This window comes from Aureobasidium melanogenum, assembly GCF_000721775.1.
Source record: "Aureobasidium melanogenum CBS 110374 unplaced genomic scaffold scaffold_30, whole genome shotgun sequence".
Taxonomy (NCBI): domain Eukaryota; kingdom Fungi; phylum Ascomycota; class Dothideomycetes; order Dothideales; family Saccotheciaceae; genus Aureobasidium; species Aureobasidium melanogenum.
Genome location: NW_024470082.1, coordinates 146,047 through 173,044, shown reverse-complemented (window position 1 = coordinate 173,044; position 26,998 = coordinate 146,047). Strand labels below are relative to the sequence as shown.

The 26,998-nt window shown below is 49.8% G+C and overlaps 14 protein-coding genes across 14 annotated transcripts; 2 read left to right on the top strand and 12 right to left on the bottom strand.

Annotated features, from left to right (window-relative positions):
- Positions 1–3,312: 3,312 nt before the first annotated feature.
- Positions 3,313–4,783, bottom strand: M437DRAFT_69805 (uncharacterized protein; the record flags this gene model as incomplete). Its single annotated transcript, XM_041025351.1, has 4 exons — positions 3,313–3,583; positions 3,631–3,712; positions 3,853–4,579; positions 4,637–4,783. The coding sequence occupies 4 exons, from the start codon at positions 4,781–4,783 to the stop codon at positions 3,313–3,315; spliced, it is 1,227 nt and encodes a 408-aa protein (XP_040875682.1).
- Positions 4,784–6,622: 1,839 nt separating this feature from the next.
- M437DRAFT_88427 (uncharacterized protein) lies at positions 6,623–7,456 on the bottom strand (the record flags this gene model as incomplete). Its single annotated transcript, XM_041028828.1, has 1 exon — positions 6,623–7,456. The coding sequence occupies one exon, from the start codon at positions 7,454–7,456 to the stop codon at positions 6,623–6,625; it is 834 nt and encodes a 277-aa protein (XP_040875681.1).
- A 703-nt stretch (positions 7,457–8,159) lies between these two features.
- M437DRAFT_88426 (uncharacterized protein) lies at positions 8,160–9,077 on the bottom strand (the record flags this gene model as incomplete). The annotated part of the gene is made up of 4 exons (XM_041028827.1): positions 8,160–8,719; positions 8,772–8,831; positions 8,887–8,947; positions 9,006–9,077. The coding sequence occupies 4 exons, from the start codon at positions 9,075–9,077 to the stop codon at positions 8,160–8,162; spliced, it is 753 nt and encodes a 250-aa protein (XP_040875680.1).
- Positions 9,078–9,824: 747 nt separating this feature from the next.
- M437DRAFT_88425 (uncharacterized protein) lies at positions 9,825–10,472 on the bottom strand (the record flags this gene model as incomplete). Its single annotated transcript, XM_041028826.1, has 3 exons — positions 9,825–10,113; positions 10,167–10,244; positions 10,297–10,472. 3 exons carry the CDS (start codon positions 10,470–10,472, stop codon positions 9,825–9,827), a joined length of 543 nt encoding a protein of 180 aa, XP_040875679.1.
- Positions 10,473–11,052: 580 nt separating this feature from the next.
- M437DRAFT_88424 (uncharacterized protein) lies at positions 11,053–12,547 on the bottom strand (the record flags this gene model as incomplete). Its single annotated transcript, XM_041028825.1, has 5 exons — positions 11,053–11,304; positions 11,364–11,482; positions 11,884–11,945; positions 11,995–12,412; positions 12,469–12,547. 5 exons carry the CDS (start codon positions 12,545–12,547, stop codon positions 11,053–11,055), a joined length of 930 nt encoding a protein of 309 aa, XP_040875678.1.
- A 389-nt stretch (positions 12,548–12,936) lies between these two features.
- On the bottom strand, positions 12,937–13,401 carry M437DRAFT_58933 (uncharacterized protein; the record flags this gene model as incomplete). Its single annotated transcript, XM_041023489.1, has 1 exon — positions 12,937–13,401. The coding sequence occupies one exon, from the start codon at positions 13,399–13,401 to the stop codon at positions 12,937–12,939; it is 465 nt and encodes a 154-aa protein (XP_040875677.1).
- An 877-nt stretch (positions 13,402–14,278) lies between these two features.
- M437DRAFT_58832 (uncharacterized protein) lies at positions 14,279–15,163 on the bottom strand (the record flags this gene model as incomplete). Its single annotated transcript, XM_041023463.1, has 1 exon — positions 14,279–15,163. One exon carries the CDS (start codon positions 15,161–15,163, stop codon positions 14,279–14,281), a length of 885 nt encoding a protein of 294 aa, XP_040875676.1.
- Positions 15,164–15,454: 291 nt separating this feature from the next.
- On the bottom strand, positions 15,455–15,899 carry M437DRAFT_88421 (uncharacterized protein; the record flags this gene model as incomplete). The annotated part of the gene is made up of 4 exons (XM_041028824.1): positions 15,455–15,555; positions 15,607–15,710; positions 15,764–15,844; positions 15,895–15,899. The coding sequence occupies 4 exons, from the start codon at positions 15,897–15,899 to the stop codon at positions 15,455–15,457; spliced, it is 291 nt and encodes a 96-aa protein (XP_040875675.1).
- Positions 15,900–16,546: 647 nt separating this feature from the next.
- M437DRAFT_69800 (uncharacterized protein) lies at positions 16,547–18,396 on the bottom strand (the record flags this gene model as incomplete). The annotated part of the gene is made up of 2 exons (XM_041025350.1): positions 16,547–18,015; positions 18,069–18,396. 2 exons carry the CDS (start codon positions 18,394–18,396, stop codon positions 16,547–16,549), a joined length of 1,797 nt encoding a protein of 598 aa, XP_040875674.1.
- Positions 18,397–19,900: 1,504 nt separating this feature from the next.
- Positions 19,901–20,356, bottom strand: M437DRAFT_35262 (uncharacterized protein; the record flags this gene model as incomplete). The annotated part of the gene is made up of 1 exon (XM_041019303.1): positions 19,901–20,356. A coding segment is annotated over one exon (456 nt), but the record flags the coding sequence as incomplete, so codon positions are not given.
- Positions 20,357–20,581: 225 nt separating this feature from the next.
- Positions 20,582–21,421, bottom strand: M437DRAFT_58852 (uncharacterized protein; the record flags this gene model as incomplete). Its single annotated transcript, XM_041023465.1, has 1 exon — positions 20,582–21,421. The coding sequence occupies one exon, from the start codon at positions 21,419–21,421 to the stop codon at positions 20,582–20,584; it is 840 nt and encodes a 279-aa protein (XP_040875672.1).
- Positions 21,422–21,835: 414 nt separating this feature from the next.
- Positions 21,836–22,922, bottom strand: M437DRAFT_88418 (uncharacterized protein; the record flags this gene model as incomplete). Its single annotated transcript, XM_041028823.1, has 2 exons — positions 21,836–22,191; positions 22,244–22,922. The coding sequence occupies 2 exons, from the start codon at positions 22,920–22,922 to the stop codon at positions 21,836–21,838; spliced, it is 1,035 nt and encodes a 344-aa protein (XP_040875671.1).
- Positions 22,923–24,047: 1,125 nt separating this feature from the next.
- Positions 24,048–24,641, top strand: M437DRAFT_58908 (uncharacterized protein; the record flags this gene model as incomplete). Its single annotated transcript, XM_041023481.1, has 2 exons — positions 24,048–24,351; positions 24,415–24,641. Coding segments are annotated over 2 exons (531 nt in total), but the record flags the coding sequence as incomplete, so codon positions are not given.
- Positions 24,642–25,566: 925 nt separating this feature from the next.
- Positions 25,567–26,957, top strand: M437DRAFT_58978 (uncharacterized protein; the record flags this gene model as incomplete). The annotated part of the gene is made up of 3 exons (XM_041023497.1): positions 25,567–25,742; positions 25,788–26,159; positions 26,210–26,957. The coding sequence occupies 3 exons, from the start codon at positions 25,567–25,569 to the stop codon at positions 26,955–26,957; spliced, it is 1,296 nt and encodes a 431-aa protein (XP_040875669.1).
- Between the last annotated feature and the right edge of the window lie 41 nt (positions 26,958–26,998).

The window sequence follows — 26,998 nt, the reverse complement described above, 5'->3', positions numbered from 1 at the left end:
AGAAGACAGCAGACGAACGAATGAGCAGCGACTCCTAACTGGATGCCACAATGCATTGCCCTTACAAACTGCACCCCTTTCAATCGTCAAGGTATGCCTGTCGGAGAGTAGACCCAGAATTTTCTGTAGTATTTGTGGAGTATTTTATCAACTTTTGGAAGACAGCATCTTCACGCTTCTATCATCGTCACCGCAGAGGCAGCAAAGAGTAAATTTGATCCCATCACGATTCACTACAGGCACTCGTTCCTCCTTTCCACCATCTCGAATCCCGCACAATCATTGAGCTACAACATTACTACTTCTGATGCTAAATACTCGATGGCAGACACTGTACCTCTCCAAGGTATTCAGTACTCAACGACCTCCCTACGGCGCTATCCGATCAGAGATTTGCGTTTGTTCTAATCGGGCAACGTTGATCTTACAAAATCACCGTACGACGAAATGGAAAATCGTCGAAGCATCAAGACGGAAGATCACCGGAGACGAGCGCCGCCAAATCAACGCACTCGACACGCTGTTAAAACTGCTCTACCTGTGCATGCTTTTCATCCTTCTCTCAATAAGCTGGCTCTTAGAGTCAACTACCAAATGACTGCAGCAGAAACGAAGGCGTTGATCCCTTGATATCAAATGTCTTATGGTACTGCTGCTAGATTGACAACTCTCTTCGCAGAACTTCAACTCGTCTGTATCGATGGCGAGGAGGACGCTGGGAGAGAACATACGTTCATCATCTATGTAGTTCTTTGCTACGTAACCATCCTTCTTTACTTCGTGCAGTGAATGGTGGTCGTGTCTTTGACCACGCGGCTGCTCAACCTCCGTACTTGATTTTGTTTTCGACTTCCGCAAAGGGCTATTCTAACCGTGATGACAGCCGCGCGACCCTATAGAAGCAGTCCTCGCGTCCAAAACACTTCTCTTTCCTTCCTCATACGCGGCTTGCCGAACCAACGCCATGCTCGGCATTGACGTGCCAGTGGGAGCCATCATCCACAAAAGGGTAAGGAAAAGGGGACTCAATTGATGGACGCAATTGTCTTCGATGAGCATGGCAGCCGAAGAAGACGACGAGTGCCCGATCAAGATGGTAGGATCATTGAACCTTGCTCGTGGTCGCGGTCTGGGATCTTTGATCACTTTTTGGAACTGGCCGAATGGCACAGTGTCGCTCGTATTGCACTACCTCGAGCTGACGCGAACAATTTCTTCATTGAGTCTACTGGTCTTGTACTGGTGCTTGAAGAAGGGATGTGAGTGTGCGCTTTTTGCTTTCACTGTCTAGTCTGGTTCGGCCTCCGCGCTGCGGCTTTGTTCCCTTCTTCTTTCCCCTTTCATTCCCACGCAGCAGGGTTGATCTTGCTCCCTTTCCTGTGGTTTCACGTTGCGCTCTCATACGCTTTCTTACTGTTCTTCATATACATGCTATATAGGCTGCAGTCAAGTGGGAAAGACTGCATGCCGCCAGAGGTGCTCTGTTCAAGCGCGGCCACACTTGACAGACTTTCTCGTTTCTTTTTGGAACCAGCTGGAAGACCTCTGTCTAGCAAGTCTTTTCGCAACGTGTTGCCTGTATTGCACTACCTCAGGCTGATGCGGACACTCCATCTCTTTTTTCATCGCTCTCTGGCTCGACAGCTGGGGTTTGAAGAAGATCGTTCTGCCTCTCGTGCGCCCAGCTCAGCTTGTTGCTATCACGCATCACTTTCTACCAATCCTCACTCACCTGTACCGGCGCACCGCTCCCATAAAGCATGTCTTGATCGACCAGAGATGCCAGCCAGCAGCTCTATTGGAGCTTTTCTTTGTTCAAGACAAGTTGCGCAATTTATCATTTCTCGCACAAGCGCTCAGCAACAACTATCCAACCGATCCTCGCATCTTCATCATTTCCAGATCGACATCACTGGCCTCGAGGCCCTTCCCGCTTTTGCCGCAGTGGCTGGCGATCTCTGAAACCACCATCATTGAGCGAAAGCATCCCGCTCTGGTCCAAGGGACGAACAGCACCGCCGAGTTTTCTGCCTTCCATGACAATAATCGACTGACGGCACCACGTCTCGATACCCAACACAGAAAAACAGCCTGGGGAGTCGGAATCTCTTGGTCTCTCGAATGACACCACCTTCCATCTTGCGTTCGGACATACGTCACCTGTCTCCACTGAACAAGCTCTTGAAGCTCACGGCAAGGCCGTTCGTCCACCGCCAGATCTACGAGTCTCCGGGCTAGACATCGTGCTAATGACCTTAACAGCTCTCACCAAGCCACTTAAAGCAGAATAAGAGTCGTCTGCCCCTAACGCCGCATCCTTCTGCTCAACGATTGAGGAGCCAGCGACCGCCCCACTGGAATGCCCTCGAAACGTCACAACACAACATCTCATAGAGCGCAGGAAGAGAGAAAGGAACGGGTATTGGAAGAGAAGACAACCAGTCATTGCCTCGTCTGGAACGCAGAAGCGCGGCCACTGCTGTGGTAGAGCACATGGCTGTCGCCTGCCTTCTGCATTCAACGACAATGCTCCCGATGAAATTGGCGCCCCGTCTCATCTTCACAGTCGGTTTTCCCAAGAGAAAGTATCTGTCTACTCGAAAGCCACAGAGAGGATCCCCACCGAAGACAATCCGATCGCAATCTTGCCCGGCCACCTCGAAGTGCTCAACGATGTTCTAGATCTCGTTGAGGGTCTTTGACATCAGCCTGCGCTGGAATGATGTATACGTGTGAGCTTCCAACCTTTTCTTGAAAATTCCTAAATCTTTGATCCAGATGCCAGAAGCTTTTGTTGGACAGATGCAGCTGTTCAGAAACAAAACAAAGACCACCGACTTAGAAGCCGTTGAGTACCAGGAACCTGGACAAGTGGGTGTGGGAGAAGGCAGCTGGTCATTACAATAACAAGAAACTTTTTTGAGCCTGCCCGAAATCGAAACAAGCATCAGAATTGAAGGTGCAAGAGTCCGCTGGTCCTGTGGGCGCATGACATCCTTCGGCTCAGAGTACCTTGACGACTATATCGCTGGAAACGGAGCAGACCCTTCAAAGCACAAACTCTGGGCAGATGGTGAGTCTGAACCATGATAGAGATGCACAAGCGCCTTGTGCCAAGTCAGCACAAGTCTTGACCATTCCTGGCAGAAGCCTTGGTTCGACGTTGTTTCTCATGGACGTTTGGAGTAGATGCGATCGCGGGCAGATATGGTCACTAGCTTCTGGCAGAACGCAAGGATTGGAACACGGGGCCAGTGAGCGTGATCTTAACAGTGTACCACATTATAAATTGAGCCTTTGCTGCCAAATTCACTAATCCTCCCCAGCCGATGTTGCTGCTGCACGCGATAGTGCCTTGACTCTCAGTCCAACTAGCAAGGCTGCTAGCAATCCTAACCTTGCCTGGCTGATCAAGGCAAGCACCCACCACAAGCCATGAACCAGGTCAATGAGTAAATGGCTTTCGATAAGTGTCTCCTTACGGACAATGCCACTTTGCCAGCCCCTGACTTCCTTGCAGCAGCTCTCAGACTCAAGAGCTCTGTGTGATGTACACACCATGACAAGACCTTCTGGAGGAGGTCTGGGGATTCATCAAGCATCCATATTGTCGCCAGGGGGTGTACAGACCTTGCTTCACGATGTACGACGGTAAAAACGGAGAGACGTTGAGATGGTTGCAGGAAGACTCGACGCAGAAAATTTCGGCATACTTCAATAATCTCAAAGAAAGGAAAAGTTGCTAGTGATGAGCACAACGATAGATTGATTGTGTAGAAAGACTTCAAAGACGTATAGGTGGCAATATAGCAAGCATTACCCACCTCTGGATTGACGAGGCCAGGGACAAACCTATGGAGGACTGCACTTGATAGCGGCGTGTTTGTCCTCTGCTCTCATGCCTTGTCTTGGTCTGAAAGTCGAGCTGCTCGTTTGTCGGCTGCAGAATCGTCAAAGACCTGTGCGTGGTCCAAAGATTTCTTCCATCGCTGCTGCTGTTGAGGACTACAAACGCGACGATGCGACGGTAAGACTCAGAGCCCCGATGACTTTCCTCAAGTGGTCCAGAGCTTCGATTCGTCATTCTGCCGTATCTTTCAAGGAACTGTGTGGTGGAAGAGCGCATCATGGGACTCTCATGGACAAGTTTCGTCACTGTAACCATCACCCTGGCATGAATTTCCGACTCGATGTTGGAAAGACATGAGCTCCTCATTGACCCAATCTGAGTAGGAATGAGATCCCTAAGACCATCGATCAATGTGTCAAGTGGCAGAAAATTGTTCTCGGCAAGCATGGCTGTGGTGTTCGTAAACCTCAACTTCATCTTCGAATAACCAAGGAGCACAGTTGTCAGAATGTTCAGAACCCGATGCATAGAAACTTTAAAGTCCAGGAAGTCGATGATGACACACTCTGATCCAATCGCTGTGGTTTCAGGTCGACGCCTTCTCTCGTGCTGCTTGGGGATGTTCATCCACGTTTTTGTTGCTCGTCCAGAGACGCTTACACCAGATCTCAACGGAAAGGAGCTGCGGTGCATCGTGAACGGCAAAGCTCTCAGATCATCACCGTAAAACTATGCATGCCATCTCGCAAAAACATCGCAAATGATCATCGACTCGTGACGAGTTACCAGAGTCGTCCAGACGTGCAGACAACATTCGCGCGATCGCTTCCGAGCGTCAAGCTTCACCGAAGCCTCAAATTCTGCGCCCACACGTCCGCAAAATGTGCAAAAGTTTGCAACGCCTCGGTCTCGACCATCACACTTTCTAGACATGCAAAAGAATTGCCAGGTCAGCAAAAGCAATGATTCCGCCCGGGTTCGAACCGGGGACCGCCTGTGTGTTAGACAGAAGTGATAACCAACTACACCACAGAACCAACTTGATGAAGAAGTGGTTGAAAATACAATGTAGATAGCTTTCCATACGTTGCCTGTAGTGCTTAATGGCGGTGTGTCCTCGGTCCAACGAGTTTCTGCTTCGATCGTGCTTGATTAAGCTCTACTAAGCAGACTTGACCGGGAACGTCTGAAGATTAGACAAAGAGTACACCGTACAAGTCCGAAGTCGAGAGTGGAAAACGGCAGCGGCAGACAAAGTCAAAGCACTTTGTTTGTGACCAAGCAAGAAGCACAAAGCATCGTGGGCGATCAAGGCAGTTCGAGGAGGTGGCCAAAAGTCGAGGCTGAGCCGAGACTGTTTGAAGCTTTGCTTGCGACCACAGCTCCCTTCCTCCCCTTCCATGTTCTTTCATCGAGGAGGATACGAACAGGACACGAACGACATGCTGTTTTTGGAGCCCCGGATAGTCAGGCTCTGTGTTCAGAACGATCAGGCAGAACAATGACGAGTTGCCGCCAGAAGCTTGAGCATTGAGAGCGATCGTGGATTGTGCGACACTTTAGTGTAAAGGCAATCTCTGGCAATCTGCAGAGATATCGTTTTGCTAGTGACCGACAGACATGAGTTTAGCAAAACTCGGTGTGGAGTGGAGAAACGCCATTATGGTGATATTGAGAACAAACGGCTCAATTTCAAAATGTCGATATCTGCGATCTTCGGTATAGCTAGCTATGTATTGAACGAAAAGTATATGTAGAAGGAGTGTATTGAATAGGTTAGGCTCCAAGGTTTGAAGCGGCCGAGGGCCGAATCTTGGTACATCCGAAAGAGAGATAAGCTCGGAGCTACCTAGCTTCATACTTTCAGGACCAGATTGCTAAAACTATGCGTTCAGCATGACACTATTGCTTTCGCAGGAGAGCACGTCGAGATGGCTATAAGCAGATCACATACAGGGGAAAGGAGGAAGGGCGCATTCAGTTCGTGGGTGATACAGATAATTAATGTTTCGCTTCAAGTGGAGTACCTGGATGTCACCGTTCAAATGCCTCGGCAATCGCACAATGCGGCTCTAATATGGGCTCCTCTGACTTCCGGCATCTCTTTCTAGCATCGGTGGGCGCCGCAATCAATTGGCGTAATCTTTGCGATAACGGTCGACGAGCTTCTGCGTATTATAGGCCAGCATTACTCGGATCTACACGGGATTGAATACATTCAAACAGATTGTTGAGGATGGTAAATGCTGCAGGTCTCTGGTTGCATCGACCAGAGTTGCCGTACTGCAACAGATATGTCGTGTAAGAGACCTCGGCGACCTGGATCATCGCGTTGCTATGATCATAACTTCTGTTCACAATCGGAAAGCCGCATTCCTTATCGGATACACGCACTATTTCCAATAACTTCGATTGAATATGTAACTCTTGCTGGACTGTCATTGGACTTTGTTCTAACAGAGTCTTGCAGAGCGATCGTCATCCGATGCCAGAGCGGGCAAGTCACGCAGAGTGCCAAGTCAGGGGGTCCCCGGGGCGGTCATGGATATGGGAACAAATGAAAGATTGATTCAAATGAAGGGAGAGGTTTGACCTCGCAAGTAAGTACTACCAAGTTGACACGATCCTCCGGACCAACTTCAGCTTTCTTCCACTAGACAAGCCAGATCCTTGAGTTCTAGCACGATGAAAATCAACGTTCCTGTTGAAATATCTGTTTGAAGAAGCATCAAATCGGAGGCTTGCATGCGGCTAGAGGATCTCGGGGGCATCCTAGCTGCAAGTCGCCGGCGCAATGAGACCACTCAAGTCCGTGACATTCGTGCCGAGACCTGGTCCACTGACTGTGAAGTTAGATGAAGCTGGAAGGCCGTTGTTACCGTAGACAGCCCGGATTGGGTAGTAGAAACCCGCAGTCAAGGTCATGTTCTGGCAGACAGATAAGAACAAAGTCGGGTTGTCGAACCAATAATCCTGGAATGCCGTAGCGTTGGTAGGTGTAGCTGCGTTAGCAGAGTCTCCGCATGGGAATGCGTTGTCAGATCCGATGTAGAAGGCTTGCCGATTGTCCGCATAATTCATACAGAATTGATAGCTGCCAGACACCTGTGGCGCAAAATAGCCAGTCCAAACGATTGTGAAGTTGTTAGGATTGAAGTCAAACCCTGCGTATGTACCCACAGCGTCAGGGTAGTAATAGATGATGCCACCCGAACCATCGTCAAGCATTTCAACGTCACTGTTGTCGCCTACAAGCGATGGAATGCTCATGTTCGTGGTCGTGCCGACGTTGAGAGGAGTAAGGTTTTCAGTAAGATAGTAATCAGGCGCAGGACCTTCATCACCAGTTTTACTTCCATAAGCTCCAGCCACGAGCAATGTGTTGTTGATTTCTTGAACGGTCAACGCTCCCAATCCGCAACTGCTGGACAGCCTGCACGCGCCGCTCGGGACAGGTATCGGGGTGGAAGATGGCGGCACCAATTCAGTGACGGGAGTCGAGCAGGTCGCACATGTAGGTGTACCAGTAATGTAAGTGGACGATGTCACGTTAGATCGAGAGCTCTTTGGAAACTTTCTGTCTTGTTTGATGTAGCTGCGGAACATGGGGTAGTGCAGTCAGATTTTGAAGGTCGGTCTGGGATCGTTCGGCGCGTCGAGTAGGTCTTTTGGCTACGGAGCGCCGGTAGTGGCAAGGACAGCGTGTCTTGCAATGGGTTCTTACCTCTCTCTCATTGCAGGGTGTATCTGTCGAGCCTTCTTCTCCGTCCATCTGCAGCTTGTATCACTTTCCATGCTCTTTCTTCATCATGGTTCTCTCCTTAGGTAGATATTGTCTGGTTGAAAGGTCTAGGATGCGCCGGGATCTCGATGCGGGGATTCGCGGTAGGCATGGCGAATGCCTATGTGGATCTTCCTCTTTTCGACTGCAAGATATACCTGTCTCGCTTTTCTCCTCTTTTCATCTACATTTTGTGTGTATCTCCTCGCGCTTTCTGGTCCCCTCTGATCTCTTGGAGATGAATTGAGGCGCGTTCCTGATCAAGAGACCGTGACTCTTCACCACCATCGACTGAGGCCATCTATCTGAAGAAGCATACGAGTAAGTCTCCGATTCTGAATAGCCAACAAAGTAGGATCGGAGAGTCTTGTTCAGGGACAAAAGGAGATATATGCGAGAGAGGAAGACAAGAAACAATTGATTTCGGTAAAGACTGTTGTATGTATGTCTACTTGTCCTTGTCCAGGTGCCCGATTGCAATCCCAAGATCTGCCAAACTTCTCCGCTGTTGTTGCCCATCACTGCGTCTTACTGCTCACGTCTTTCTGGTCTGGCTACAAATGTTTCCAGCAGCCAAAGCCAACCTCTGTCAGCAATGCCAGACGTACCGACAGGTTCCTGCTCGTCAACGAATGTCAAGCTCAAAGCCTTGTCCGCAGACGGACTCACGGGCTCAAAGCGCTTGAAGTGACCAGATCGCTGCATACCAAGCCTAACCCAGAGTTTGATTACCTTGCGCAAGAGTTCCACTTCGTGAAGCATGCGATTAAGGCTGCGCGGGTCACCATGCATATGGCTCACCACGGTAGATGCAGAGATGTTTCTGATGATGGACCTGGGATTGAGGTATTTCATGACCTCGGCGCGGAGGGATCGACAAGTTCCGAGAAGAGCGAGATCATACTGGTGTTGAGATTGGTCGATTGTATAGATGCGTATGAAGGTCTTCTTGTTGACAGGGCCGATCACGATAGCATCGTCGTCAAAGACATGTTTGTAGATCATCACCCGAATCTCGAGAGGAAGCAAAAGGAGAGGAAACTGAGTTTGCGCAACGCCCTTCTGAGATGACTCAATGATTGCCGGGGCTGTTAGAAAGCTTAGTGGGCTTGAATGATCAGTCCAGTCAAATTGACATACCAGTAGTAGGGGGGTCGGTGCCGGACAGAGCAGCGTTCGTCATGGATGCCTGGATTGGATCTATCGACGGAGTCAGCAAGCTTGTGGAGCAGACGCGCACGTAAGGTGAACTCACCCGGTTTTTGAGTGCTTGAAGCGGTCAAAGAGTCGGTTGACATGGCTTGCTCGACGAGAGGCTGAGTGGCGGTGTTAGTCGGTTGTATGTGAGATGTTCTCAGGGGTTTTGGTGTTTACCTTGCTGCTTCTTCTCTCTGTAGCGCGTGACTGTTTGCATTTCTTTGTAGCTTTTTTCTTGCGGGGGGCCATCTTGTTCAGCGAAGTACACTGCACCAGCTCAACCGCCAGAGAGAGGTTCTGATGGTTGTTGCGTGGGGTGTCAGGTGCTGAGAAAAGACAAAGAGATGTGGTTCGCTTGACGCGGACGGTCTTAGACAACGCCAAGCCTGAACATTGACCAAACGACCAGACAAGCCAACATGTGTCAGCATGAGATGATAATGGGCCAATTCCAGAGACCCAGCTTTTCTGCTCTGGATGTCAGTAGCAACAAGATTACTGGGTGCTGTGCTATAAGGCCAGTTCATTACCGTAGAGTGCACTTGAGATTTTGGCTCAAATTTGATGAAAAGACCTTCTTGACAGATTGACCCTTCGTAACGAGCAGTATCACGCCGCTTTTGTCTGAGTATTATGTTTCATAGTCACTTTTGATCGAAATCCCTTGCCAGCTAGAATTTTGTATTCCCTTCGAGAGGGTCCCATCTCATTTTACCAATCATGCTCAAAGTGGTCTATCAAAACGCAGTATACTATGGGTTGCTGATGATTTCCATTGAGGGTATCTATCTCAGAGTCTTCTCTGGCAGTTTACGAATTTGTAATCCATTCGTGTATTTTGATAGCTTGTCAAGTTTGAATTGGCGTCCATGGAGATAACATATAATTGAATAAACGAGGTCAGAACTCATGGAGCTGAGTGGTATTCCAGCTTTGGGTACTACCATATCATCCTTGACCTTCCTCAACGAACAATTCTTCCCATTCGAATCCAATCTACAGCTCATAGAAGGGCTCCCAGCGTTGAGTATGCTCGTTGAACACATAGTCATCAGGAACCTGTGTTGGCGTCTCATTGATGATGGGTCCCGAGAATCTTGCAGCAGTGTACCAGATACGACTGCCGTCAGACATGATACCACGCAGCCAGCCAGGAGGCAGAACACGCTCGTCGGTGCTTGAGACGGAGCTGTAGGATACGTAGCTGTAGGGGCTAAGGGAACCAACGTCATCTTCGACGGCCGAGTGGTTCTCGTGTTCGTGCTCGTCTTCCTGTTCTGCGATCCTGAGGCAAAATGATTAGCAACAGGCATATAGGCACGGGGTAACTGGACTTACGTGTTGACATGCGCGTTCGCCTCGCTGATGGAGCGCTCAGCGCCTGCTTGATCCCTGAGCTCGGGCTCGTTCTCGACGCTACAGTATCAATGTCAGTACCTTGGGCATCTGCAAGAGTGTGAGAATCTACTTCTCTTCTCCAGATCTGGATCTCATGATAATGCCATCAGGGTTGGTACGAATAGCGCCTTTGATAGCGGTGCCCTTGAAGTTGATGCGCTCCTCCTCCAGCTGGTTCGCGAGCTCCGGGTTATCCCTGTTGCGAGGGTTTTCAGGGTCGTCGATGCCCCATCTGACGACAGCCATGATGGCGACTAATTGTGTGTCGATCGAGTTGTGGAGGCGCAAGGATGTTGATGACAGGGCACGGGGGGTGTGGTTCGGTCGCGCGTAGAGAAGGGCTTGAGAGAATGACAATACTTTCACACTGGACATCGTCCGGACGACGAAAGATTCACCCCAAACTTGCTTTCTACCATCAACTATAGCAATTGGGGTTTACTTGGTTATGCGCAGGATGCCATGAGCATTTGGGTAAAGTGTATCTGGAGATGGAGTGGGAAAGAGGGGTAAACCATGAGATCCAGGTTTCTGAACTTCAATTTTACTGTCCCGATGGAACGGCATTACCCTCTCTTACTTGGAAAACACCAAAGTGACCCGAACTGACATGCGACTTTTCCCTTGGTGTATGCCCATCTTGCTACAGTCTTTGACTGCCTTCCCATCTTGCATGTACTAAGCTTCTGCTCGCCCTATTCACTACCTGCTTGATACCATTCCATCCCCGTCCGACCGTATGCAAGGACCTTTCAAGCCGATGCAACCTTCGATCAGAGAGCTGACCATGTCGTGCTCCCGAGAAGCCAATGAAAATGGCTCCAGCTCACTCGTATCTTCCATTGTCCCCACGGCGAGCCAGCGCCTGAGGGCAAGTGCGGTGATGTTTGGATCTGGTAGAAGCAGTGTTGAACTTTTCACCGCAGCCGCCCTGGCACTCGAGCATTCCTTCAACTCCAGCGTGCTTCTGAACGTGGATGCGCATGTAGAAATTATCACGCTGCGGCTTGGCAGTGCATCCATTCCATTCGCAAACGATGTCCTTCTGACCAGGGCCGAAGTGGTCAGTCAGATGTTCCTAGATCGGCTGGGTCAGTACAGATAGTAAAAGGAGGGTCTGTCACGCGCAACACTTACGAAGAGATCCTTGTTGGCATCTTCGCCGCTGAAGGTGCTGTTGCAGTTTGTCCATTGGCACTGGACAGAGTTCTGACTGGTGGGAGCTTGGGCGGTGGAAGCTCGGGCGGTGGGAGCGTCTATGCCAGCTTTGTGCTCGACGAGCAAGCGATCAGACGCCTCAATGAAGACTCTCAAGCTCGAAAACAGTATTCGAGTCAACGAAACACAAATTACGATATGAAGTAGACAAGTACTTGACAAAGAGAAGAACCGAGTGCAATTCATTTTGATCATGTCTCGTGCTTGCTCTCCTCGACCTCATATCAGGAACAGCTGCGTTTTGAACCAGAATAGACTGGATACAGAAAGACTGAAACGGTATGCGGATGTGAAAAGAAAGCGTGCCCTCCACAAATTTCAATGCCAACCAACAAGATGCGAACCAAGATTCAGACTGTGGAAGTACCGTGACTACTCTATGCAGAGGTAGAAGAGCTGCAAGGGTGATAGATTTGACCGCGAAGAAGCATCAGCTCACCAGTCAAGCCTTCAGGAGCGATCAAATCCCAGTAAGCATGGCCATCACCGTTGGAGCTGAGGCTATACGGGAAGTCAGCATGATCAACTGACGCGTGACATGTAGACTTACACATAGCGTTTAGCAGTGTGTTCAAGGACTCTCTGGAAGCCCCACACACCCCAGATATTGAGAGTAACTTCAGCCAACTCCTCGTCAATCTCATCGTTATCGAAGGTCTTGACACCGCGCAGGGCAGGCTTGAGAACAAGGTTGAGCTCGCGAACATCCATTTTGGCAGAGAGCTTGGTGTACTGGTGCTCGTCGTTGTCCTCGGAGGTGATGTCGTAGCCCCTGGTCGTGATGATGTAGACCATGAGTTTCATCAGATGGTCACGCAGCTCCTGGTGGATGGATGGAAGGTACTCGCACTTCTTGAACGAGATGGTAGCCGCGAGTCTGGCGTTCTCGTAACCGGTGAACTTGTGTTCAGCGAGGACATCGCGCAGGCGTCTGTTCCACGAGTAGGTGGTCGTGAGGAGAGTACAACCTGCAATGTAGTTGTCAGTGACCTGAGTTCGCGATCTTGGTCAACATGGTGCGAACCTTCGGCGAGATAGGAGAGGGTAGGGCACTCGTTGTAGGGGCGAGAAGCGCGTTCATATAGGTACGCGTAAGCATCCATGTTGCAGCACTTGTGATAATATCAATCGCGAGTATTGAATGATCAGTTGAAAGTCGTGGAAGAGAAGTGGTGCGGTGCAGATGTGATTGTTGACATATGTTAGCCAGTGCCAAGCCCTACGATTTGCTCACCACCAGACACCTTCCCAACCTTTCGAAGTACACAATGTCTCAGAGGATTTGGAAGGGAGTTTCAATGAGTCAATGTTCCTGTGTCCCTACTGCTATCATGATTTCGTGATGCTCGTTGCCATATACTCCTTCTCGTTGGGATCATCGCCATGTTCCCCTTGCCCGACCCATGCTCGCCGTTAGTTCGAAGCAATGTTTGATCCATCTGCCGCTGCGATTAGCTCAGGGAGATAACAACGACAGATCAGTGCATACTTTTCAAGACCCTCTAGCGGGCTCCTCACCACCGATTCCCAGTCTGCGCATCTTGTTTAGATGTCTGCCATGAGTAACATGCCGCTTGGCCATCTCCATATTGGAGCAGCGCACATTGCAGACAATGCACTTTGTAGTGTCAACACCCACATGAACAGGCCAATGAGCCCACAACTCCCTTCTATCCTTGCAGATGTGACCGCAAAGACGACAACTGATGGTATAGCCATCTTCGTCAGGGGTAGAGCCGTAAAGGCGGTAGGTCATGACGAGATGCTCGAAGACTGCTTCTTCTTGCTTGATCTCTTGTTCCTCGGTCTTGATTTCTTGCTTGATATCGCGCTCTTCGGTCTTGATCTGGTGCTCTTCATGGTCTTCGGTGCCAGGCTCGCGCTTGATGGGCACGTCGGTGGTTTCAGCTTTCACCTCTTGCTTGACGTGCTCAGGGAGCAGAAAACCTGGTGGCATCTCTGGGTAGGCGAGCAGATACTCGAGCGACTGTCTGTCAATTTCATTGGACATGCTGTTAGTGGGAAGGAGTGTAAGTTCAGGTCTGTAGCAATGCGCAAATAGGGCGGAAAGCAATTTGCATCGCTCCCAAGAGACTTACATTGTGGGTTGAACAGGTTGTTGTAGAGCAAAAAGGATTATGCGCAAAGAACTGATGTTCTGATGTTCGCGAGCGTTTGCAGGAGACTGATGAGCTGGTCACCAAAGTGATGAAAGCTAGCGTCTGCACATTCCAGTCAGCTTTGCGCCCACCAGTTCTCGACGGAATCAAAAATTCAACAATACTGCTAGCAGATTGTGCGAGAAATTAAGTACGAAAGTCGTTATGGTTATTCATCAAATGGGCAATACTCCAGAGGAGAGACTATAAGGGTGATGCCCTTGAGAGTATCCCCTGTCACGTGCGTTAGTCCGCTCAGATCTCAGATCCTAACGATTGACCGTCAAGGCACTATCCAGATGCAAATAAATCTGTATACATATGCAAAATTTAAGAGAAAAATTCTCACCGGAAGCCTTTCTGTGGAAGATATAGTGTATGAAACAGATTGTTGCATTCTGACAGCATAAGACAACCTGAGCACCGCACGGGGAGATATAATAGAAAGTCCCTATGACTTGGACACCTGATCGTGGCTACATCGCTCTTGGATGCCATTTCCATAGTCATTCTACCTCATCAAATTGCAGAAAGATTACATAGAATCACGTAGGCACCAGAGCAAAAGACACAAAATAGTCTTGAACAGAACATGCATTACATTAGCTAGGCAACGAGACAATATGATGAACTATACTCCAAACGCCATGAGGACCAAACACACGTGTGAAAACATTAGGAGTCAAACTCATCCCAAGCCGGTTCCATAGGCTCACCATCATCAGGAAAAGCATCTTCAGGAAGGTAGAACTCAGGAGCGGGCAAGAAGTCAGAGTGGTCATCAGCGAGATCATCCAAACCAGTCACAGCACCACGTCTTCTTCTGATAGGAGTAACCTCATCACCAGCAGGTCTCGGAGGAGACAACTCACCAGCAATACGTCTCAAATGAACAAACAAGTCAGTCAATCTTCTGTGCCAGATGAATGCACCTTCAAAAGGACTCAACTGGTTGATTATACCATCGACGATGATGGCAATGTCCATCTGCGCTTGATCAGACCAAGCAGTGTTGTTGGCGATTTCGAACTCGGCGCATTGGATGTTGGCGATGTAGGTGTTTGCGAGAACGATCATACCTGCCATGTAACCTTCACACCACTCAATGACGACACGGAGGCGAGCATCAAGAGGTGCAACAGTGGCGTTGAGTGACTGGATGGTCGGAACAAGATCCTCCATCATGCGGACTATATCATCACGGTGCTGAGTAGCCAAAACCAGAGCTTCAGAAGGAATGTCAGTGTTGACAGCGGTAGCGGTCCAGCCAGCCGGCAAAGAGCGCTCAGTTGTTGGTGTCTGGACTGGAACAGTATAGGAAGGGGAACCAAGAGCGTCGTCAACAGCCTCGCTAGGAGCAATACCCAAGCGAACCTCGCGGCAGAGCTGGTCAAGCGAGACACAAGTAGGATGATCCCTAGTAACATTAACGACAGTCTGGAAAGTCATGTTGCAATCTTCCCTGGTCAAGCCGAAGGGACAGCCAAGCACCCAGATGTCAGGTACACCAACGGCACCACAAAAGAGGCAGTTCGGGATTTGTACCTCCATGAAACACATCTCCCCTAGAGTATGCAGGTGTAGTAAAGTTCTGTGGATGAGTATAAAGGTTACAGATCAGGAACAACTCTCCCAATCTCACGAATCAGCGGTTATATATGGTGATAGACGGCAGCGAAGCTTCATGAGCATACAATGCAATGCTCAAATCAACAAAGGAAGAAGAACAATCATCAAAGAATCTGAGCAGCTCATGAAAGAAACAATAAGAAGAGACAAAGATGCATATCTCGAAGCTCTCAGTGGACAAAAAACAAAGGAACAAAGCCTTTGGAATCTTCATGGAATACTCTACACAGCGTTCCCTGAGCGGAGATTGGCAGAGCACTTCTTGCGGCGAAGCTTGTGCTCGGTTGACTTGCCCGAAGCCGCAGAAGGCTCGATCTTGTAAGCTGAATGTGTCAGTAAGAGGCATCAAACCAGGTCGGTCAGGACGGGCTCACGAAGTTGCTCGACCATACAGGCTACGACGATAGCCAGGGGGAGGATTGCGCCGCCAGTCTTCTCATGCTTGTAGCTGTTCAGAGCTTCAGTGACAGTGATGATGCTATAGAGATCATCAGATTCAAGTCTTTTACAGCAGAGCTCGGGCACTGGTACCGAAGCTTGACAGGCAATGGAGCTCCTGAAAGCTCATCTTCTTTCCTGTCGAGGAGAACAGGAGGGAGAGAGAGTTGTGCCCTACCACGACTGTCAGCATAGCTTTGGCCAGAATGAGGCTGTCATCATACCTCATCGCATCAGCGACCCTGCAGTTGCGTTCATAAGCAGAGCCCTCATGGGTGACCAGAAGTCCTCAGATGGGATGCTCGCGCAGCGGGATTGGCAAAGCGCCAGGCGCAATGCGGTCGCGAGTTGCCAACACGCTCCATGAGCGGTTGCAGAGCTCGATGGGCGAGGAAGAAGAAAGCGTGGTCATGATGATGATGACAGTGGTGGTTGTCCTGATGGCTTGCAGGGGGAAGGTTGAGCTTTCGCTATAACGTACACTTGCATATGCTTCGTGGGTCAGCTAATGAGGCATGTGCTTTTTGGAGCTTTCCAGTCACACCCGAATTTTATTCTTTTGTAGAGACATTGCAAATAGAGCAGCCTTTTTGAGACTGAGCGATGGTGGTACAGTATTTTGTTTGTGCGTTTTCGTTATCTTGAGTTCCTAGTACACATTCCCTTTCTGCTCCCATCCTTCACGTGTACTGAGTTCTGCGCTGATACTCGTGAATCCCCTCATCTTCTGCCTTTTCCAGTCTGGGCCCTCTTCTATCAGCGGCCGTCAATTCATTGGCTAGCTCTGCCATTTCTCCCATGATCCGTCTCCCCAACTCCCGATCCATAATCTCATAGTCTTCATGCCATTGACCAACCCTGGAATGACTGAAGTCTTCAGAACAAAGCGCGCAGACGTCTGGAAAATTCGCGAATCACAAAACCCTTCTCCTTCACTTGGACAGCCTCGCCATCCTCCTTTGCGAGCTGATCTCGGCTTTCACATTCTTGTCTTAGATCATCGTGCTTGCTCTGCCTCTTGAGCTTTTGTTTGGGGCGGTACCAGGCATAGAACAGCCCCTGGTTGCGAGGAAGCGAAGATGGATAGATCGGCTCGTCGTTGCTGTCCCAGACTGTGTTAATAGGTGATAGACAATCAGTCTGCTCCAGAGGGCAAAGCTGAGCAAGTGAAATGCCTGAGTGACGAGCTGGCTTGCGAGACGGGTGCTCGACGAGAGCAAGGGGTGATCGAGGTCTCTTGTACTCGGCAGCGACCCGACGGTGTGAGAAACGGGGCAGAGTAGAGCTTTCGCCACGATGACCGTTCGGCATGGTGTTTGAAGGCATGGGAGAGATGAAACGAGCAGGACGATCAGAAGGACCTCTGGCAGGAGGTGATAGCTTGATGCTGCTGACTCTTGATGGTTTGTTGGCGGAAGAATTATCGTCGAGAAAGGTGGTTTGGAGAACGCAAAGACCATGGCAGCCGCCCTCAAGGATTGCTTGCTTGTCCTCATAGCTCAGGAACTTCTCTTCAAATGCGCTGAGCACGCCAATGGAACATTCGTGCTGCTTAGCACATCGATCAGGTCCGATAGCCTGAGCTGAAGCGTCTGCTGGTCGAGGGACAAGGGGGTCGGCGTCATTACAACCAGTAGAGCGGGTGTTGGGACCAGCAGGCATGGGTTCGTTGACATACCCCCTGTGGAGGTCTGCAGCAGTCTGGCTCTGATGGTGAGATGCACGGCTGTTCGACTGAACATAACTCTTTCGGTGACTGAGAGGCCAAGCGAGACGCTCAACAACGGCTTCGCTGTCGCTGACCCTATCCGCTTGCGAAGGGCGAGCAGGTGTGTCGACGTGATCAGAGCCATGGGTCATAAAGATGTTGCCGGCAGATGTGTGACGAAAAGAGGAGTTTCGGGTCGTAGTCGAAAGGTCGAGGGAGCTGACTTGGTAAGAGAGCGCAGAGCCGGTGCGAGATCCAGATGCTTGAGAAGCCCATGAGTGTGGCTTTTTTCCAGCAGAAGTCGAGGTCTCATCACCAGACACAGCGGTGTTAGAGACGTTGCGCACATGCGAAGCGTTAGATTGCTTGAATGATCGAACAGGCGAGACATAGTTGATGGAAGAACCACACCTTGAGCTACCAGCTTCGGCGAGAAGAGAGATGTTCTCAAGACAAGAGCTGGCAGTCTCGTAGTCGAAATCACCAGTTCCCATGGTGGCCCGGTCTGACAGGGAAGACAGGCTGGCTCTGGCCTCCTTGCGAGAAAAGCTATCATGAATGTCTTGGAGAGTGGGCATGAAAGCCACCTTCTTGGTTGTCTTGTTTAACAAACGACTGTTGTTCTTGACGAGTGCTGCTGCGAGATGTTAGCTATGCTGTGCAGATTGACCAAGCCAGTAAGACGCGTACGCTTAGAAGGTAGCTGATGCTTTCCTTCGCCATTGGAAAGAGTTCGATCGTGGCTGTTCATGGTGAGAGCCATCGACCAAGGCGCAAATCCGCCCAAACACATGTTTGTAGGTGTGCTTGGGTGCTTTGGTCGAGCGACACGTGAGAAGCGCAGAATAACTTGCAATGACGATAGCAAATCAGTCATCAATGGCGAGTTTCTCTGGAGTCGCGTTACTTGGTTATGATCGTCGGTTGGCGCGTTTAGAGTGTAGGTGTATGTGTGAGAACAGAACAGAGGTGAACATTTTGGCTGACCTCCGGGGCTTGGCGTTACCGTGTCCAGCATGTTTTCCGACCGCATATCACCACCATTGTCACCAGACACGACATATTAAGAGGTAACTTCCATATCATGCAATAGCCATTCTGTTGCAAGTAATCATCGTTGCCATGGCGCTTGCCTTCTGAACAAGCACGATCTCAGCTGGCAAGGCTTTCAATACAAGGCTTATAGAAATGTAAAACATGATCGCAGTATCAACCTCAGCCAAAGAGACATATCAAGACCCACATGGCATTCGTGCTCTCTTTGGACACGCTCATGATCACAAGAAGATCATGCATTGTGAAGGATCAGGTTCAATAGGCACAGAAAGAAGAGAAAGATGAATATTGGTACACTATAATACAAGACAGGGCATCAAGAAGGGGTTGTCTAACGGCGAGGACGAGTACCACCAACAATTCTCTCCAAAGCCTCATTGATGATGGCTTTCTGCCATTCAGGCAGATCTTCCACATCAGCAGCTTGAACAAGAAGCTGCGTACTCTGCTGAGTAGCCTCTTCCTCCCTAGCCCTCTGCTCCTTACGAGCAACAGTTGCTACCAAGGCTGCAGCAACGGCGCCACCAGCAACCAAAGGCAGGCCAACGTTGATGGCGGCGTTGGGAGGTGCTCTTTGGCGCCAACCACGACACAGCTGACAGTCGCAGTGCACCAGGTCTTCCTTCAGCAGGGAGGTGAGGTGCTCACCCCAGCGGGACCAGGCCTTAAAGTAGCCACCACTGGGATGGCCGTAGATCCTCGTCTCTCTGCGTCCATCGTAGAGACGATGCTCAGCCTGGTAGCCGAGAGGGAGCCCACGGGTCTTGAAAGGGATGCCTCCTATATCAGTTGTTAGTCGTAAATCTCATACGCGTAGACTGGTCAACGACATACCGAAGAGGGCTTGAAGATCAGCCTGGCGACTGATGGCGGCGCGGAAGTCTTCAGCGACGGTGTCAGGGTCGACGACCGCGAAATCAGGGTCGTTGTGGTGGCAGAATGCATCGACGCCATCCGAAGGCAGCAGATCCAGGTCGATGGTCTGGATGGCAGGAGCGGCGGGGGCGGGAAGACGAAGGGCGCCAACATTGGGGTGGTAGGAGGCCATTGTTGGCGAGGGAGAGAGGTTGTTGATGAGAAGGAGGGGGAGGTACTGTCGTCTGTCTGCGCGAGAGGTGGTGGGGTGGACGAAAACAAGCACGATTTGTTGTGGTGACGCGAGAAGCTGCTTTGGGTGGTGTTTCTGGAAGTGACTATGGTTTGTCAAATAACCAAACTCGAACCCTTCAATGGACACAACTAGAACCAACAAAGTTGTCTGCATTTTCATAGCTATACCACATAGGTGATTTCAGATTGAGAGAATGAACATCTCCTTGATACTCGAGAGTTTGCATGTTTCTGGGGACACAACTAGATACAAGAATCTTTCTTGCATTTTGATAGCTATATCAGCAATGTGATGATGACTTGGGAATACCTAAGTATGTCTTTTTCATGTATCATGCACTTCTCCTCTGCGTAATTGCCCATTCTTCTAGTCTTGGTAATCTCAATGCTCTCAGTCCATATCTAGGCACCTGATGCATCCAAGTCTCTTTGGTACTCATATTGTGAATATACTTCTGAGGTACAGGATAAAACACCTGAGCAGTATTGAAAGCCTCATCCTTGTCGGCTGTCGTAGTTTTCTCTACATCTGCTCTATCTCTCCAAAGATCCCATTGCTTGGAGAACCAGAAACCAAATGGTATAGAACAACCCTGTTCAAGCTCTTCAGTTCTCGAATCACTGTATCTGAGCACTGCAGAAGGATCGCCCCCAAGCAGGTGAACAATCAGAGCGTGACCAAGCTCGTTACTTCTGTTTCCTTGGATCCATGGTTCAACAGGAGAACCGTCATCTCGATCTGGAAGGTAGGCTCCATTGAAGGCGTGGCAAAACTCGTGCACGATTGTGTCAGCCAACTGGAAAGTCGTACGCTCATAAGCGGATACAGTATCGATCTGCTTTGGTCGGCGGGTTTGAGGGACGTGAGCGTTGTCTAGATAGGCTTCGAGTGCCTCTTTGTGATTGTTGGTCTCGTTCGAGAAGTCATCGTCGTGACTTCGCAGTATGTCTAGGAAGGTCCGACAGATGTAGATTGTGGACTGATAACAATACCTACATACTGTCAGCGCCCATTAAGGTGTCATTGATGGCCATACTTACTCGTTCGATGCCTCAAGTCTGTTGCCGTGTTTGTCGTCCCGCCAATCAGTTAACGCCATAGCATTGATTTTCACCATCTCGGGCAGAGGCGCAAACTTCCATTCCAACCAATCTCGCATGGCAAGTATCTTTCGGTAGACTTCCGTTTCCTGTGCGTTACTCAAGACCGCAGGCACAGTCGCAACTCTACACTTTCCATGTACTTCATCTTCGAACTCAGTCATCGATTTCAAATCCGAAATGGCGTAAAAGAACGCCAACGTGCCTGGGTCATCCAGCAATGCACTTGCCAGAAGTAAAGCCGGCTCCAGCAGCTGATATTCCTCCTCATCGATACCACACCACATATCCCGTCGAAACACAGGATGAATACGTTTATCGTCATCTGCACCTGGGTTCCTCACTCTCGCCATTCTTCCAATAGGTTCTGCATAGTCATCCCCATCAGCAGGATAATAGTTGAGAAAACCAGCTTTCTCCAGTACAGGAAAACCCCATTTGGCGATTATACCATGCCAATCCGCGTCGTCTGTTGGAGGACCAAGGTTGTATTGAGGAGGCCAGTAGAACATGTTGTTCCACTCGGGTACTTCGTAGCCGTCGAATGCATCGATGTCGAGTTGGCGGACTTCGAAGCCTATGCCGTTGGGGTCTCTGCGTGCGGTGTAGCGCCAGGAGTGCTGGTGCCAGTCTGTTGCATGCGATTGTCCGTTGATGATGGTGAAATGAGGTAGTCGTGGAGGATCAATGGCGGTGTAGGTGCGTAGGATATCGGACGGAGGAGTAGTGACGCTGATGATGCTTGAGTTGTCAGAATTGTCGCCAGCGTCGGGCATTTCTGCATCCTCAGGGCCGTTCATTCTGCACTTTCTGAGCTCTTTTCAGTCTCTTTCAGTTTGTCAGCTGGTATCTCTGCAAAGTTGCGTGGGTGTCGGACACAGCCAACTCTGTTGGTCTCTTACGAACAAAGCCTCCCGAATCCGGACGTCGAGCAAAGACTGTTACATCGAAAATAGCTGAGCTTTTCTTTGTTAACATTTGTTCGAGATACTTTTTGAAGACTCAATTACGTACTTGTTGCAGGCTTGTTGATGATCTATCACGATACAGAAACTTGTTGGATAAGGAGATGTGTCCACAGGAAGCCAATAAGAGTGTCATTGTCAGTGGACAGAACCTAATCTATAAATACACTTTGCATTTTGATGCAGTAAAAAAACAGCAAGATTGCTGTTGGGATGTACACTCTTTCAAACCTCCTCGGCCTTCTCGTCGCCCATGACTTCCTTCTTCTCCTCGCCCTTCTCTTCGTCTGCACTCTTCTTCTTCTGAGCCTTCTGCTGTCTCTTACGAGCACGAACAGCATCCTTGACCCATGGGACGTTCTTCATACGTTCCTTGAGCAGCTGAGTCAAAGCCTCGTCCTCTTCAGTGGTACGAGCCTCCTGCTTCTCCTTGGTCTGCTTCTCGAAGATGGGAGGCATCCAAGAGCCCTCGTGGCTTTCGCGGGTTGCAGCACAACCACGCCAGATGGGGATCCTGAGCAGAGGCTCAGATTCATCGAGATATACAGTGGTGGGCTTGGGGATCTCCCTTAGGGGTAGGCCTATCAAGTATGTTAACCAGATCCATCACATTGCGAGTCGAGGGTCACTCACGGAGAAGGTGCGACATGAAGTGCTTGATGTAGTAGTTAGACAGCAAGCCGGGGCAACCTCTATCATGGTCGACTCCTCCCTCAAGCGAGAGAATACTGGCAATGTTGACTGCCTGCTTGACTCTAACTGAAGAGAAATTGTTCATGATGATCTCGGAGACAGGAGCCAGGCTGCCGATCCCGTGCCAGACTCTGACCATCAGCACCTCCAAATTCTTCATCTCGTGAAGAAGCTCACGCAGCTTTGCACCAAGAGCAGATGGGACGAGCTTCTGGTTGAGAGCACGATCACCACGGCGGATTTCCAGGCTCAGAATGACGAAAGACATCTCGCTGGCCGAGGCGATCAAGCCCCTGTGCAGCGTGGCCCAGGAGTTAATGTAGACGTGACTAAAGTCAGTCTGCAACCAGACTTGCTTTCCAATGCGAGAGAACCTCTTGTTGACAGTGAGGTATCTAGGGCAAGGACGAGCAGTGGAGGTTTTCTTGAACATCTTGGCGGTGTTCATGATGCAGGGGATGAAACCGTCGCGGTGGTCTGGAAGCGCATGGCTGAGAATGTTTGCGAGGAAGATGTTCGGAAGGTCGTTGATGGTGAGCTTAGGAGGATGAGCAAGGCGGTTGAACTTTATAAATCTCATGCGCTCCTTCTGGTAGTCGAGGTAGCGGTTGGTGGACATGTTGATGGTATTGGTTGTGACGTGATGGTTTAGCAGTGGTGATTGGATAACGAGAGTCTCAAAGACCTGTAACAGTGCCTCCAGGGGACGCCTCGAGAGGAAGAATGATCTCGCTCAACTGGAATTGATGCTAGGAGGCAGTGCAGTAACGAATAACGAGAGTATCAATGTTTTGCGTGGCCGAGCATATGGCTTGGCAGTGGTCGACAAAAGCCCCAACCCGGGTATGCAGACTACTCGACTTTCGGACGAGGGTTTCTTTTGCTCGCTAAGGACAATTCGGTATGGTATATATGCGCAGTTGAATTAAAGAGAGACTTTGTCCAGTCTGGGATGACCAGGGTGATGGTGGCTCGAGTTCTGTATAAACAATGTTTGAAGTACGACCGCAACAGCTCCGACATTTTGGAAAGGGTATCATTCACAGAACGATTGGGTATTAGATTGTCGTAGAGTGTCATGCCGCAAACGGACTGGTCGAGTCCAGCCGTGATTCCTTGAGCACTTCCCACAGATTGCTATGAACGTCGACCAGACGACCACGCAAACGTTATCACTCACGGAAACTTGTGAAAAGAGAGAACTTCCTGCAACGGAGCATAGTCGTGAGGGTGTTTTTGAAGAAATGCTTGTAGGTCTAAGTCTTTACGAGCCTTTGACCACTATGTTCGAGGTGCCCAAAATCACAGCCAGGGTGGCTGGGCTAACAGCTTCCAAGGAATGCAGAATCCACCGAAAACGTCCTCGAGGGACTTTCTGTGGAACTGGCATTATCAGAGAAGTTGGAACAAAACAGCTTGGAAGTGCTAGTAATGGTATTTCACTATAGCGATCTGTTTATCAAATGTTTAATGCCTTCCAGATACTGATGGACTTGTCATGACATGTCGTTGCTGGCGGGCCGAGGCGGTCTCGAGCACAGACCAGGCCCATCAATGTTGGAGATTTTTGAGAAGTCGCGACCGAGACGACGACTTTTGCGGTCGCGACTTCCACATTCAGAGCACATTTCTACATACACCCCTTGACCCCTGAAAAGCCTCTCCAGTGCTATATAAAACACCAAATCTTATCAGAATGGTATGCGACGTGTATCGATGTCGGTGAGCAGCTTCTGACGTGCCACAGGCACCCACCAATGGCAAAAAACGCACAACAATGCGTGCCAAAGTCGCCGCAGCCTCGCGCCCTGCAACCACAGCTCCCGACGTCAAAACCTCATCAGCAAACACAAAAGCCGGGAAGCGAGCACTGAAACACGATTCACTCATCTCCCGCATCGAAAAGTCACACAAGAAGCCTTTGAAACGCCGCCGTCCGGGCAAGAAGCTGAACACCGCTTTGGACTCGCTTGCCGATGCTTTGCCAGAGCTGGAAGAGAACAGTGATGACGAATGGGAAGGAATTGACGAGGATAACAAGGAAGACGGTCTGGACGGTGCACTCGGCGAACTCAGCAAGATGGTCAGAGTGAGAAAGGCAAAACCTGCAGATGGAAAGATGAAGTTGAAGACGCTCAAATCACGACCCGGTGCTATGAAGAGGAAGCAAAAGATGGAGGAGAGTGAGAAGGAGAGATTCGGAAAGAATTTGGCAAGCATGAGTGTGCCTACTCAGGCTGCCCCTGATGCCAGCGGTTCTGCCAACAGATGGGCTGCTCTTCGTGGCTTCATCGGTCAGACTCTGGAACAGAACCCTGGTTTTGTCAAGAAGCCTTGAAAAAATCGAGCGTCAATCATTCCGCACGGGACGTTTTCTCTTTCTCCGAAGAGAAACCAATCTAACGACACACCGCACTCGAAAGACGCTGCATCGCGCGCATCCATGGAAAAAGCCTTGCTGGAGTGATTATACCAAAAGACTTGAGTTTGAACGACCAACAATTCTCACCGACATGGTTTCAAATATCTTTCATATCTTCGCTCGAAACTATTCTCGAACTGGATCGACTTAGCACGCTTGCTTCCGAGGTCAGGCTAGTCAATATGAGGGACAGCAGCACAAGAGCATCATGATAATACAATGCTAGCCACGAACGACTGCCTTTGCATGGACCGCTTATACATCGTGGTTTCTTGATATGATTGTCGAGAGTCTTTAAGACGTGATCAGAGATTCGCTAGGTGTTGCAGCAAAGCGGCCATTGTTCGATTTGTCAATCATTATGTTCCATGCTGACCGCGAAAGCGTACGATGACCAGCACAAAGGAAAATAAAGTGTTCGTCTGATAGTTTCTTTGTACATATTCGAAAAAGTCATAGCCTCAAGTCGCATCAAGAGGCCTTTCCTTCCTTTGTCTCCTCGTCTCCGCATACGGTCGAGTCCATTCTCAATGGCCAATTCACTATTGACGAGCAGGACCGCATCTCACGATCGCCGCTTGGAAAACTCATACACGTACATTCTGCAGCTAACAACATGTCACACCCCAATCCTCCCGATGGCGACATCCCCACGCAAGAGCCCGACCGCCCGCGAGGCTATAATGTCCCCTTTCCTCCAGAGCCACCACATAAAGTGGACGAACATGGCAATATCACTATGGAGTACTGGTCCGATATGCGCGACAAGTACACCGTCAGATTAAGCGACGACAAGACCCATTTCGAGGTTCGTGAACTCAACGACAACGATCCCACAGGCATGGGTCGACGCTTCGATGGCGACTGGCCAAAGATGTACTCCATGGGACCTCCCAGCGAGATACCAGATTATCACCCAATCCTTGAGAAGTATGGGTTGAAGATCTTGAACGCGGCTGGTTTTATCAACAATATACACCCGACTGATACTATAACTTATGGCCCGATGGGAAGACTGTATGGCAATGCTTATCGAAATCCAACATGGGATCCTGCTCAGAGAACGCATCCTGTCTTTGGACGTCAAATGTGGCATGGCATCTCTGATGAGATGTTCGCTTTGCTACAGCCAGCCTTGAACCTTGCGTCGGCTGTCATGGACGACCCAGCGACGTTGAACTATTTCTACGCTCTCGGCCAGGGAGAAGCGTCCATGCAGACTGTGGTTGACCTTGACACCAAACTTACTTGCAAGATTATGGACATCCCAACCACGCTTACCGAAGCACAGCAACGCGACACATTTCAGCAGATCTGGGATATGCAATTTTACATGTACTTCAGCTTTAGAGATATGGGTCCTACCTACGATGCTTATGGACATACTCGGCCTCAATGGAATTCGAACAATTGGTTTATACAAGCGGCAAGACCGTGAGTGTTACTTCCGCTTCTCTGAAACTCAAGAGCTAACTCCTTCCCAGAGATACACGATGCAGCGTCGTCGAAATCTGCACCCGATACCTCTGGTGGCTGATCGAGATGAGCAGACTCCACTCTACCGGCCAAGCAAACAATATCAACTGGTTCCAAGAAGTGCAGCGTATGTTCCGCGTGCCCGCCCACAAGCGCGAGCATATCGACATGAACTCAGCACACTTCCGCATCACACTCATGCTAGCCTCGACTATCCTCCACGAATTCGTGCACGCGTTTTGTAACGCCTACTTCGAAGACCCTACCCCTTTTGTTCAGCCTCGCGAACCTTGGATTCGCGGAACGAGGTGCAATGAACAAGGTTGCTGTTTTGAACAATATATCTTTGGGGGTTTGCCGCGGGCTATGCATATCAGTATCCCACCCATCAGCCTTAGATACCAGACAGATCAAGACATCGCCATGCCCTTCGGCGCCTTCTTCGAGGAAAACTGGGATCAATGGTTCGTTCAACTTGCGAACGATCAATCCTCAATCATGCCCTCTATCAATGCTTCCGACTTTGATCAACCGCGTCGATTATACCCTATCCTACAAGAATGGTTCCAACGCATCCATAGCGATGATATGTGGTTTGACCAAGTAACGAGGTTTGGATTGGATGCTATCAAAATGCCTAGACAGGACTTGTGGCAGGTTATGCTTTGGAAGAGAGCGACAAGGGGGTTTTGGGGTACCGGGGAGGAGAGGTGGGATAGGAATGAGCCGTTTGCGAAGACGTATAATTGGGTTTGAGAGTTTGATGGGTCTGGTTGTTCATAAAGAGTGTAGTCTGT